Source organism: Sebastes umbrosus, chromosome 13, assembly GCF_015220745.1.
Source record: "Sebastes umbrosus isolate fSebUmb1 chromosome 13, fSebUmb1.pri, whole genome shotgun sequence".
Classification (NCBI taxonomy): domain Eukaryota; kingdom Metazoa; phylum Chordata; class Actinopteri; order Perciformes; family Sebastidae; genus Sebastes; species Sebastes umbrosus.
In genome coordinates this window covers 10452902-10467540 of record NC_051281.1, presented here as the reverse complement: position 1 = coordinate 10467540, position 14639 = coordinate 10452902, and the positions used below count along the sequence as shown (strand labels likewise).

The 14639-nt window shown below is 41.1% G+C and overlaps 1 protein-coding gene across 2 annotated transcripts in view; it reads left to right on the top strand.

Annotated features, from left to right (window-relative positions):
- LOC119500253 (ephrin type-A receptor 6-like) overlaps window positions 1-14639 on the top strand; it is a 190256-nt gene that overhangs the window by 170969 nt on the left and 4648 nt on the right. For both annotated transcript variants that reach the window (XM_037789902.1, XM_037789903.1), the window contains exons 10-15: window positions 2617-2742; window positions 3214-3399; window positions 9164-9225; window positions 9765-9974; window positions 11633-11782; window positions 14423-14616. In XM_037789902.1, the coding sequence (XP_037645830.1) occupies window positions 2617-2742; window positions 3214-3399; window positions 9164-9225; window positions 9765-9974; window positions 11633-11782; window positions 14423-14616 (928 nt within the window). The remainder of the gene's footprint in view (window positions 1-2616; window positions 2743-3213; window positions 3400-9163; window positions 9226-9764; window positions 9975-11632; window positions 11783-14422; window positions 14617-14639) is intronic.

The window sequence follows — 14639 nt, the reverse complement described above, 5'->3', positions numbered from 1 at the left end:
TCCTCCTCACCTCCCCTCAAGTTTCATTTGATGTTCTTTTTTTGATTAATCTGGTTACAACACTGCATCCCTGAGCTGTCTGCTTCTGCACTCCTGTACCTTTTTCCCCGTCTCTTTTGTCTTTTAATACCCAACTTTTCATTCCCGACATGAAAAACAAAAATTGAAATGAGAGCTGTAAAGTGAAAAAAAAAAAAGATGTTTGAAAGTGAGCATAAAGACGAAGATTGGGGCGAGACATTGGAAGATTGCTCGAGGAGAAACAGAGAGGAGAGAAACAAGAATAGGAAGGGCAACCGGGTCGAAAGGTAGAGATGGAGAGAGGAGGGGACGAAGAGAAATGAGGCAGTTTTCAGAGGACAGGCAAGAACAGATAGCCAAAGGTAAGAGAGGAAATATGAAATTAGTTTTGTGAAGGTGGCTAACAAGCTGCCACATCGTTCTCTGATATTCAAGATTAAAACACACCTTATACCTCAGTTTGTGTGTGTGTTCAAAACCCCATATCTCCTGTCTTGTCTTAGCCCTGGCTGTGGTGTTGAGCAGAAGCTTTGAGAGGAGACCAGGCTCCTCGGGGTTTTATCAGACAACTGCTTGTCGTTTTTTTTTGTTTTGTGACACTGTATCGATCCCTGAAGGAGAAACACAGCTTTTGTCTAGCCAACCCCCCCTCCCTCCTCTCCACTGGGAGGTCAGGGTCAGAGGCAGAACAGCAGCAGCCTGTTAAAGAGTCACTGACTTGCTCAAGGACACTTCAACAGTGTGGCCGCTCGCTTAAAGCGAGGGGCTAAAAAACCTTGCCCCGGTTAAAAGACTGGCTCAGCGTGATACTACCCTGCTGCTTCTCAGCAAAAGACAGAGCAGTAACAAGCTACCAGTGTGTGTGTGTGTGTGTTTTGGTTTATGTGTCTCAGAGTGAGGTAACACTCTCGAGTTTTGCTAGAAAGCAGATATTGAACATCTGACTCGTCTAAGGGAAATGTGTCCCCCGTGTGTCAAAAACGGATGCTAAGGTGTTACAACTTATTCAGATTGGTAGGAGGTGCAGTCAGCGTATTGTAGCTGGTAGTTTTTTGGGGTTATTTTGACAATAAATCTATTAAAGATCAGCTTTGCATTTATTTGTTTTCCTATTTGTGTGTTTATTTTCCACCTCAACCAAAATATGTCCATGTATTTTTTAATCAAATCATAATTTATATTATTTTAAATTCCACAATCTTTCCAATCCACCAAAATATCCACTGCTGTTGTTCTAATTATAATTCTTACCGTCTTTAATGTTCTTTTTTTAAACATGTGTATATCATCTGTCACTGCCAATATAAATCCTACACACTGTACATACAGATATACATCAAATACATGTACATACTGTACATAATCCACTCACGTATATCCATTCGGTATTTATTCTTGGCACTATTCGTGTTGTTTTCACTTAAAGAACATTTGACTTGTATAAAGACGTTTTTATTCTTATTTTATTGTTGTCATTTGTGCTTTATATATATATATATATATATTTATATAATATTTATATAAACACCTATTTTTTCCACACCTTGTGTACATAACAGTCCTGTCTATTATTTTCCTTTGTTTGTCCAGCTTTGTTGTCCTTTTCCATCGCTGTTATTTCTATTTCTGTGTAAGCACGTTTAGAGAGACGCATAAAAGCTGGAGTCAAATTCCTTTTATGTGTGTAGTTGGTGAATAAAACCGATTCTGATTTCCACATCTCTCCTGGTAACTGCAGATGTATCCCCCTGGGTACCAGTACCCCTGGTTGGGTGGTATTTATAGCCACAGCAGCAGCAGCAGCAGCAGTATAGTAGAAGTAGTAGTAGTATTAGCAGTACTCTAGCAGTTATTGGCAGTAGCAGTCTATTTTTTATACATTCTTTAATTTAATTTGAATTCCAAATTTTTGTGAGTTTTAAAATCTTTTAATGTTGTGTTAATATTCCTATTAATGTCACTGTGTACTTTTGAATTTTGATTACGGCTATCAATTGATTAAAATATTGAATCGCAATTAATTCTCTGTTCAAAATGTACCTTAAAGGGAGATTTGTCAAGTGTGTAATACTCTTATAAACATGGGAGTGGGCAAATATGCTTGCTTTATGCAAATGTATGTATACATGTATTATTGGAAATCAATTAACAACACAAAACAATGACAAAACCCTCACAGGTACTGCATTTAGAATAAAGGATATGCTCAAATCATAACATGGCAAACTGCAGCCCAACAGGCAACAACAGCTGTCAGTGTGTCAGTGTGCTGACTTGACTATGACTTGCCCCAAACTGCATGTGATTATCATAAAGTGGGCATGTCTGTAAAGGGGAGACTCGTGGGTACCCATAGAACCCATTTTCATTCACATATGTTGAGGTCAGAGGTCAAGGGACCCCTTTGAAAATGGCCATTGCGTTAAAGAAATTAGTGGCGATAAAACTAATTTGCATTAACGCGTTATTAGCACTAATTTTGATGCTTTGGCAATTGAATTTAAAAATTAGCCATCTTGTTTAGCTAATTTAACCTTCCAGCCTGGTCAAGATACATAGCTCACTGTCTCTGCATCTTTCTCTCTGTCCCCACAGTCCCTTTCCCAGGAATAAAGACCTACGTGGACCCTGATACATATGAAGACCCCACGCAGGCCGTCCACGAGTTCACCAAGGAGATCGACCCCTCCAGGATCCGCATCGAGAGGGTGATCGGAGCCGGTATACACACACACACAGTTAAACACTCATCCACTTGGGTTTTTCACCATGTGGGTGGAAGAGGATCATTTCATGTTGGTGAGAATAACAATAGCTTTAAATGTGCCATAGGAGACTATCTATTTTCATTCCTCACGTATAATTGCTGTGAACCGCCTCTACTCTATTGTACACACTAAAGAGGACGCCTTTTTTCCATTTCCCAGTGTCTCACTGTCATTTTCTCTGCGCACACTGTAGGAATATTAAAGCTTAACAGGTTTAGAGAACAAAAGAAAGTATAAGAATAGATTCAAGTTTTTTTAGAAGGTGAAAGTGAGAATTTCATGAAGTTGAACTAATCAGAGAAGAAGCAATGATGCTGGAGTTTAGATGGGAACTGCAACAGTGCCCCCAGGTGGCAGACCACGCTGCCTGCTGATGGTGTGTGTGTCCTCACTGTGTTTATTCATGTGTGTGTGTGTGCTGCAGGTGAGTTTGGCGAGGTGTGCAGTGGCCGCCTGAGAACGCCGGGGAAGAAGGAGATCGCTGTGGCCATAAAGACACTGAAGGGCGGATATGTGGAGCGTCAGAGGCGGGACTTCCTGCGCGAGGCGTCAATCATGGGCCAGTTTGATCATCCCAACATCATCAGACTGGAGGGCGTGGTCACCAAAAGTAAGTAGATGTGATCAGATTACATCCTTGTTACCAATACATTTCCTGCAGCAACACATTATGTCCAGTAACATCTAACGTATACTGTAAGTTACTGATATGAAACCAAGCAAATTTGAACTCTCCTATGTGTCAGACTCTACTTTAAATGTGGATTTATTGGAAAAAAGTATTTAGAGATATGCTAAATACAGAAATGTTCAGTCGCAATGTGGTTATAAACATGAGAAATCAAACTTTAGACCAGATTTTATGTAAATAAGCATTAGAAACATACTACTGTAATCATTACTTCCCAATTGTCTATGACGTATATTGTATGTTTTGTATTATTTTTTTATTTTATTTTATTATAATTTTCATGCTCAAAAGGTCAGTTTCTGTTCATTTTGTATCTCTGAAAATCAAGAAAAAGAAAATTACAAGAAAAGAACCATGAGAAACAACCACTCCCTCGTCCCAGCCAAAATTAGGCATGAATTAGGTTGATGCTATAAAACAACGATCCAAAGACTCTCTCCTTCTTCTTCTTTCTGTCATATGTGAGATGCATTTTCCCATGTAGAGTTCCAGTAACTCACAGAGACAAAAATAAGAACACCGTGTCATATAAACATGTGCACTATCTTTCTATAAAAACGACTCCCTCCAGTTGTGTTATCCGGGGGCGACCCAGATGCTGCACTCGCATTAAAGCGCTTCGCTTTAAAAGCAAAATAAAAAGTAACAAGAGCATACCATCATTACCCACCGCACTGTTTACCACAGTCTGATGGAGAAAATTCATGTCTTTGCTTGTCTGAGTGGTAAATTGCAGTAAAACTGCTTTTTAAGGTTGACTTTTTTATGGTATGGAATAGCAAGTCACTGTGTGTTTTTCTTGGTATTTACAAGATTTAGCGACTCGGTTCTGCTTATACACATAGTTTACGCCTTGTGTGGAGTATGCATTATTCTCAACATACCTCTGGTGCTTGTGCATGTTTATATTGTGTGTGATCGCATCCATGTTCAAGTTTTTTCGTGCGGGAATATCTACAAAAGATGTGTGTGTGATTGTGAGAACTTGTTAACGAGCTCTGTTTTACGGGGCTCACCCAGCGCAACATATGGTTGTTTTTACAGGGGTTGTATAAACTGAGACATCGCTGTGAATATGAATGTGTCCCCTGAAGACAGAAGACACCCCCCCGCCCACTCCCCTGAATATAGATAGAGGACAGTCCTCAGCTGTGACCCCGCTGACGAGGATTCAGCCGATAAGGGTCTTTAAAGGCCGATACTGCCATTGTTACATTAAAGCAGCTGATTGCTGATGTTTTGCACCGATAGATTTGACTGTAGTTTTTATATTCGAGCATCTCTGAAGCTGTTGAGGGAAAAAAAACACTGAGATGATTTCTCTGGTTAGACATCTGATGATAAAAGAATAAAAACACTTTGAGTCACTGTAGGAGGTCTTTTCATCACATCAGAGGTCAACAGCACTGACTGGCTGGTTATTTCTGAATAACGGCTTTTTCACAGCTGCTGATCACTCCACAGTCAGAATGTTGTATCTGGCCTTTTTGTAGATTTCTTCATATGTTTTTTTTTTATTTCTTAATACATTTTATCATGTAAAAAACATCATAAGCCCTTGACCTCTTCATTTTCCTCTTATGCTTTCCCTTGAGTAGCTTTAAAGTAAAACAAAAATCCACTCTGAATGTCAGTTTCACTCATATAGACTGCCTATCCAATGGTGCATGCACACACACACACACACAATACACACCAAATCATGCAATCATGCACCATTTGTGCTTGGCAGTGAGGTATTATATATAGAGAGACATTAATTGTGAGTATCCCTTCTCTGTCTGCCTGCCTTTCTGTTTGTCTTTCACTCTCTTCCTCCATCTTTCTCTCCCTACATCTGTTGTTGTTCTTCAGAGACTAATTATAGAGAGTATTGTACTGTGACTGACTGCTATACCTGCTTGGAAATAACAGGTGACACATTTGACTCTGGCGAACAGGTGCGTTTGTTTTTGTTCAGGCGCTGCGCTGCATAAGTATATATTGTTTCCAGGCCTTGCTAATTAGCTCAGGAGAGCCAAGCTTGATCAAATAATTTCCTGTCAATCCCTCCTGGATTGGTGTTCGGGGGGAAAGTATCTGCAAATTTAAGGGTACGATGATGCGATTTTGCAGATAAAAAAGAAACATCATGTGCCTGTTTGGTCTGAAGTAAGTCTGCTGATCTGTCCATCCATATACCCAGAGTGCGTACTTGTCTCTGGTGACAGGAATGTGGGGTTAGGATCAGCATTTCCTTGTTGACGTTATGCTTGATTCGCCTTTAATTATTTTAAATGTTAAGCTGTTTAAAAGGGAATGTTAACAAAGTCAATATTGCTGTTTTCCGAAGGTGTATGCCACAGTATACTTGTTCATCAGTTTTGTTCCTTTACTGCAAAAGATTAAAACTCAAAATATAAAATGTTCAATAATAATAACACTACTTGTTTCAGCATTTGTTGTGAACCTCCGTGGAAGGTGCGGTAGGAGATGAGTCCATGGCCATGTCCAAGGCTTGCACCATCTTTTGTTATAATTATGTTGCATTATGGGCAGTCCCAGATGCTTAGTTCTCATCCTTAAAGGGATAGTTGGGGTGTTTAACCATCTAAATATAGATATATATATATTTTTTTTTAGGTGAGCCTTTCTTTTAGGTGGCTAAAATATGTTTTGCTGCTGCCCCCATCCACAGCAGTACATTGCTTTGCTCTTGTGTCGGTAATTCCTGCCTGTTTCTCCAAACTGGGTGCGTGCCGACAGCCATCCACTGTAGGTAATACACTGACTATGGATAAGTACCTCATATAACCTCACTTCAAAACACCCGCACTATCCCTTTAAAGCCTCGCCTCTTGTAAAAAACAAAACATGCTATTTTATTGAAGCATAAATCTGACTTTGTGTGGGATGTTGTTTGTTTTTCAAGTGCAGGCAGAATGGTCTTATTGCTGCCAGCAGTCTCACCTGCTGTCTCCTGTCTCTCTAATGAGGTGTTGAGTCCCTTAACCCTATCAGTCCCAACGGAGCGCTGTCCACTAATAAAGTCTAGCTCACTGTCAATCGACACATCATTAGCCCTGGTCCTTACAAGCAAAATGAGCTATCATGCTTGTTTATAACACCTCCTTATGTGTTATTATGCCGATCCAATCGACATGTGAGCATCAAAGTTTGGGTGTGTCCCATTCTCCCTAATGGGAAATGAGAATAGTTGTCCATGTTATTTATTGGTTATGATGTTATTATGATTCACATTCTCGGTGCTGACCCTTGACCCCATGAAGTCAGAAATATCAGTGACATGGTTTGATTTGAGTGGGTTGTTGTAAGCCCATAGATGTCAGTTTCACCAAAAACCTCAGAGAGTTAGTTAGTTGTGTTACTGTGAGCTGTCATATTTGATACCTTCAGATTTCTGATAAAATGCATTTTGTAACATCATAAATCTTGAATGAAACTATTTGCATGAAATCAATCTTCAGGTCCAAACAGTCCTGGTGATTCTGGAAAAGAAAATGGGGAATACATCCATATTCGAAGCAAGTAAGAGACTTTGAGAGGCTGATAGATGGAAGTTCAGTAGTGCAAAACACTAACATCGTGGTCTGTCACAGCAATTATCAAAAAAATGTTTTGGAGGGGTTTAAGCCGTGGTGACAGATGTCAGTTAGACCAGTTGTGACATGACACAAGATGTGTTATATCTCTTTGTGACTGAAATTCGGATCAGATGCCTTTACTCTCAAGTGACACTGCATTGTGCTCTTATGAAACAAACAACATCCTGTATCCTATAAAGCCATTCATAGGTATTAAGGAACCTTTTTACAAATCTTTGCTTTGACATCATACATTAGAGTGATACTCTATCTTTCGCTATGTGATTTTTCACATTCCCATGTGAGGAAAGAAAGCTGTCTTGAATCTGGAGTGTGATATCACGGTGCTACTTCACTACAGTACCACTTTTATTTCTCTTCCCAGCAGCTCAGAATGTTTTACAGCTCGCCAGCGGCACGCGGGCCTGGACAACTGCCTCCCAGCTGTAAACCAGTCAATCTGTAACACCGTAGGGATCCTCTGTGGGGAAATAATAACATTTGGAAAGAGAGGCTGCGCTTGCACCTGTTTCTAACTAATGTTTCATGTCATGCATGGGACTGAATACTGAACAGGTCCCGTTCGGAAGGTTGGGAAAGTTTTATGAATCAAGCGTCTTGACTCGATGCATCAATCACCTTGCTGATGGTCTGTGTGTTTTCTCCAACCCTCTCTTTGCTTTTCTCCGTCTCAAACTGACAGCGACACACACACACACACACACCGACCGTGTTTACCAGAACCCAATATGTCACCTACATGACTCAGAACATTATCTTGTGCTTCATCAGAGGATCATTTGGGACCGGTGTCCCTTGACTAACAGTTTGATGACCTTCATTCAACCATTTATCATGCTGACCAGTCTTTGCTCCACGCGGTCCTCTGATATCTGTATGCACAAGCAAGTTAAATGCTTACATAATAGATGATAATAGATGCCAAGACATTTTAAAATTCGGGAATTTTGCATATTAGCTGCCGAGAATGTGTCCCTTTTGTTGAAAATCACAGATTCATTCAGCATCGTGCACATCTAATATGATTGATATAATTGCAGTTCATTGGAATGTCATTTTTAATGGTCCAATTTAAAATATATTGATTTTCAACACAGCCTAAGAGCATCTTATATCAAAAAAATATTAACCCTGACATTTACCTTTAAAAACCTGTAAGAAAATCTAATCACAGACAAAGAGCCTCTCAGTTTATGAGCTTTTAATTGTACCTTACAGTCTTTATTAAAGGATAACCTTGGTATTTTTCAACCTGGACCCTATTTTCCCATGTTTTTGTGTCTAATGAGGACAACAATCTGAAACTGGTCCAGTATTGAGAGATGATGCTGTAACCTTCAGCCACGAAAGCTGAAAGTGCTAGTGAGCAGGGTCAATGTAACGTTATGTTACATTCACTAAAAGTGCTCGTTTTCGCCACTGACAGGCTCAGATTGTTATTATAAGTGTCTGACAACATTATGGAAAAGACCCTACAGAGAAGGTTATTGAATTCAGAGACCTCGTCCACATTGTCGAAATCATCTAAATATTCAGCCATGACATTGAAAATCTTTTAGATAACACTAAGCTACGCTTTCTGTACTCCAATACAACAAACTCTGCCCGGCTATTACACCGTTGTCTTCCGGAAACACGTCACCTCTCCAGGTTTCAGAACAAGACTTCTGCTTGAGCGAGACTCTTTCCATAATGTCAGACACTCATAATAACAATCGGAGCCTGTCGTGGCAAAAACAAGCACTTTTAGTGGACATAAATGACGGTGCCAGCTTCCCCCAATAGCACCATATTGTAGCCCGTGAGCAGCTGACATCTACAGCGCTCTCCCTCAATAATGGACCAACTTCAGAAATTGTTGTCCCTATGAGTCAGTTCGACACAAAAACATAAGAAAATAGGGTTGAAAAATACCAAAGTTACCCTTACAGCAAATGGAAGAGGCTCAGGTGGCATCGCATTCTTCTGTTTCGTTTCTTCTGTCTTGTTTTTCTCCCTCTACAAAAGAAATCCGTGAATAAAAAGAAATCATCTTTGGAGAAATAACCAGCATGTGTGCTTTGTTTGTGTGTTTGCAGGCCGGCCTGTGATGATTGTGGTGGAGTACATGGAAAATGGATCGCTGGACTCATTTCTGAGGGTGAGTGCTGAGACTCAAGTGTGATTATCTCGGTTTCCTGCCTCAGGTGGTATTTCTGTGGGAAATAAACACATGGCAAAAATGCTGATATAAATATAGTTTTGAAAAAGACAAAGCCATAACGTATCTGCTGAAGGCTTTTGTCTCGGTCTGTGAAAGCAACACTACCTCGTAGGTCTTTTTTGCATGCAGGATAACAAGGTCATCCTCAGGTTGCATTGATTGCAAGATTTGTAAGAAAAACAGTTACATTTTGTCTCTGTTTTGGCTCTCAAGAAGCTAAAATGGGAACATATTGTCCTGCCAATAAACTGCCAGCATAATTCTGAACAAACTAGTTTTTTTTCTGCAAAAATCACCCAAGTATTCACTATGATATATTCTGTTCTCCATACATATCATTATGTATTTGTCAGTGTCATTCCTTTGTCTTATTGTTTTTCCTATCGACCCTCCTTTTCTCCCTCGTTGTGTCTGTGCTGTCTCTGGTTTCTTGCAATGGCTCCTCATTTTCCTCTGTATCCTGCTCTCCCTGTCAGCAACACGACGGTCACTTCACTGTCATCCAGTTGGTTGGCATGCTGCGTGGCATCGCCTCGGGCATGAAGTATCTGTCAGACATGGGCTACGTTCACCGAGACCTGGCAGCTCGAAACATCCTGGTCAACAGCAACCTGGTGTGTAAAGTGTCAGACTTCGGCCTGTCCCGAATCCTGGAGGACGACCCGGAGGCTGCGTACACCACGACGGTACACACCTGACACAACCCTCTAAAACCAAGCAGCTGCTGCTAATTTATTACAGGTTTTAACAAAGCTGACTTAATCCTGGAAAATACATCCTCGAAGTACAGGCTCCTAAATGGGATTAAATAGATCCATTCATTTGGTGTGAGTGACATTTTGTGTCAGATATGATGGGCATAATACCATTAGTTTTATTTAATACTCCACTTAAATTGGAAGCCATCAACCTGGATGGATGGAGACTTTTAATCGTAGTTACATAGCTTTGTGTTTTCAACCTAACAAGGATGCAGTTCTATGGGAAAAACTGAAATGCTGCGTTAATGAATTAGTCAGATATTAAGATTTTGTATCAGCAGTTCACACCACAGTGACATATTGGCTCAAGTCCAGTTTCTCTGCTCTCTCTGCTTCTCTGAAACACTTGATTGGGGTGGAAGGAAGGCATGTTGCTGAATTTAACTATAATATTTGGTAAAGTGTGTTCAGTATTTGCATTCAAAAGCCTATGGTGAAAATATTGCTATAGTCCACCAAAGATAACTGTTATCTTCCTTTTCTTAGAGGCAAGTTTAGCACGTTTTAGCTCTACAAATATAGAGATACATAGCAACACTAAACATATCTGGGAATGATGTAAAAAGTCATCATGCAGATGGGATATCAGAACAAAACAGTGATTTTAAAAGAATATATACATACAGTAGATAGTTCAACAGCACCACAACAGTAATAACAAGGATATCATTTTTTTTTCTCAGTTCAGTGCCAGTTGGCTCAGCTGGTCTGTTCCTGAACCGCATTAGAAGTAGAGCTTAAAGTCTTGAACTATGAAAGCAACAGGAGTAGATACCCAGCAAACAGCAACTCAATTTACTGAGATATACTGAGAGTTTACAAGACACTCCCCAGCTGTTCTGTGGCTGATCCTCCCTGTATCACCACACGACAACAACAAAAACAACCGTTACCTCATCATTTTTTATTTTCCAAATATATGTTTCTCCCAAGTCTTGCTGGAGTGGAAAGGCATTTGGAATTTGAGACACTTCCATTTTCCATTCAAAGACTGTATTTACAGAAAGACGTAAGCTTGGGACATCAGCAAACTGATACTCTGCACTCTCCTCCTACTGAAATGTTGATTTTTCCACCTTCCCTCCTGAGGCCAGCGAGAGATGAAGTTGCCTTAGATAGCAAAAAGCTAAACTTCAGAAACTGAAATGACGCTGTTCTGTAAATCTGTCTGAGCCCTCGGTGACCTCCATTTCCTGGTTTGTATTGAGGTTATTGTGTGAGGGAAATGTTGTGTTTATGGTTTGTTAGTTTGACGCACTGGGTGAAATCCACAGACGGGAAGCGAAGGGAGAGGTGAGGTGAGGTGAGGTGAGGAGAGGGACTGGGGAAAAGATGATGTGAGGTGGATACTGGAGGTGATAAACAGATGATTCAGGATTACAGAATAGGAGAGCACTTGGACAGCAGTATTTAATATTATAAGTGTGTTTTAAAATGGCTTAGTACGCTTTAACAGCTACTTTCTTCAGTGGAATGTAAGGTTTGCAGGGTTGAGGCTACTTTGAATGATTTACCAGATGCTATTAAACATTTTTACAATCTGATCTGATCCATAAGTGTGTTTTTTATTTGTGTGTGAACAGGGTGGCAAGATCCCCATCCGATGGACCGCTCCTGAGGCCATCTCATACAGGAAGTTCTCCTCAGCCAGCGACGCGTGGAGTTACGGCATCGTCATGTGGGAAGTGATGTCATATGGGGAGCGGCCGTACTGGGAGATGTCCAATCAGGATGTGAGTATTGTATAGTCGTCACAACGGTTGTTTATGTTGCTTTTGTGTCACATGGGAAACAATTTAGAGTTACAAAAAGAACGATATGATTATCTCATTATCTCCTCCTCACTCTCCCCTCTCAATCAAAAAGCTCTCGAGTCTCACTGACTTAATCCGAAAAGCTTCTGCCACCAAGTTTGTAAGTCCTCCTACAAATTTTTAACAACCTGTACCAAGTCGGGAAAAGTTAGTTTTTTGGATTGTTGACCTTACATACAGTTTTGCTATAGCTGGCCCTCACAGTTAGCTCAAATGCTCTGAGCAGGGGGCTTTATTACAAACAATGTCATATCTCCTGAACGCTTTGTGCTATTGGGACCACATTTGGTGGACATGTGTATATATGATGTCTGAGTGACTATGGCAAATTTGGTGCCATTTGGCTTATAGGTGTTGCAGTAACGGCATCATCAAACTATAAAGGAAGAAATCTCTGTCTGTCTGTGATATGACTGCCCTTTGCATATCTCGAGAACCGTTCATCCGATCAACTTCACACTCCGCGGGTGCAAGCCTTCATCCCGTGGTTCTCGACAACTGAACTTTTTGGGCCAATGAATCGGCTCGTTCCGGACGGGCACTGCACTAGTACAGTATATCCAATTCGTACTTACTACATGAGGCTTAGGCATACTCTATCAGTACTTACAATTCTGCTTAAAGCTTTTTGGACAAATTCTGTATTTTTGGAAATATAAAGAAACAGTTCCTGGCAAAGTTGGTAGACACAGCTGCATTACTTTCTCACTGAGTGTATTTTGAACATGCTGGTGTTTTATCTATTGAGTGAACTATTCCTTTAAGTGATTTTCTCTGAGGCGTCTCTATGAGGATGGAAGAGAGTGGTTCATGTTGTTTCCACAAATATTCCCCTCACAAGCCTGTTTCTCTAACCTCTAGCACCACAGCGTGCCTCAATATTGACTCTTCAATACAAGTCCTGCTCCACTGGGGAAATGCTGAGTTTATTTTCCATTATATCTGTTAAAATTGCCGCCCTTTAACCTGCTCCCTGACTGTTTCCTCACATCAAAAGCCTACCTCTGAGAGAGAAGAGGCGAGGAACAGAAATGCTGGTGAGATTCACCAAATGGATGCAAAAAGATGAGTGAGAGGGAAAGCAAAAGAGCATTGAAGGTCAGAGGTTCAGAGGACTTTGGTCCGAAAGAGGGGGAGTTTAAAGCTGTGGATTCAGTGTGGCTGAGCAACCCGCTGATCCCTGGGCTGTGGTCAGGGATTGGAGGGACCAGGGAGGAAGCAGATCCATCCTCCTCTCTCCGCTGAGTGTGAAAGCTCCACCGTAATCCCTTCAACCCCTTACACACAGACTCCTACACATCTATACACCCACACACGCACATCCACTAAGGTCCCAGGGTTTGGGGAGGATTTGTGCTGTTTGGGAATTGCTTAGAAGTGCTTTCCAAGGCAAAAGGCCGGCCAAGCCGCAAAACCAGCCAAACACTATCTCATCCTGGTCAGCCGCTTACCACTGCTCCCTACAAAGATACATGGATCTCTACTTTCCCATAGACTCACAGATATGATATGGAGATCTACGGTATGGATGCTACAGTAATACACGCTATCCGCTCAGATAAAAAGGGATTTACGTGCGTGCGATACATGTTGGAAGTGATTGTCGGCACAGATTAGGTTTGGGCACATGAATAAAAGACCAAGTTCAAATGTATTTGTACGACACAGGAAATCAAACACCCAAGGAGGAGGTTATGGGAAATAATAGATGCTTACACAGAGCATTAAATATGATGATGCTTGCTGTTTTGACCTGAAGTAAGTAATCTGTCTCTTTGCTGCAGGCTTATGCTGCATTCACATGGATTCAGTTAGACGGTAGATGGCCAATTTAGCGGAAACAAATTAGGTGAGGCCGGCAGAGAATACCGGCAACGGTAACAGTAGACTGCATTAAATATTTTCCCTTTTTTTCCGTCCCCCGTGATGGAATTTACAAGCGGATGTTAGGTAGCTCCCTCATACCGGAGAAAGTTGTTTAAGTTTACAATAAGGTTTGTGCAGGCTAGTAGCCTCCCACAGTTACAACTGCAACGTGTTGAGTGTGCAACGTGGCTGCCGCAGCTGATCCAGGCACTTTAGACAATGCTTGTGATTCCACCAGACACGCCACAGTGCGTCCCAGAAGCGGCTTGGTATTGATAAATGTGTATATATTTAAATGTGATATTGATAAATCCATGACACTTCAGCACCACGGAGAGTGCCATTGATAAATCTGTGGCGCTCTTCGTGGTGCTGATGTAGCACGCCCTGTTAAAAATGAACAAATCCCCTACTGAATATAAAGCTTTGTAAATTCAACCCCAGATCCTCAGACCTTACATGTAAATCTATATAATGGAAACAATGATGTACTGATGTATGTTATTCAGTGGGTTTCTTGTCTTTGTTTGGTCTGCTGCAGCCTCTAAGATCATAGAAAAAAAACTCAATTTCAAGTCTCTAACTAAAACTTTCCAACTGAATAGATCAATTTTCAAGCCAATTAAATTCTAATACAGCATCCATCTTCCACATTTCGACTTCATCCTTCATCACATCCGACTGTGTCTCCAGGTGATTCTGTCTATTGAAGAGGGCTACCGGCTGCCTGCACCGATGGGCTGCCCCGTGGCCCTGCACCAGCTGATGCTGCACTGCTGGCAGAAGGAGAGAAGTCATCGGCCCAAATTCACCGATGTCGTTTCCTTCTTGGATAAACTGATCCGTAACCCCAGCAGCCTGCTCCCACTGGTAGAGGACATTCAGAGGTACAGTATTGATCATGAAATGC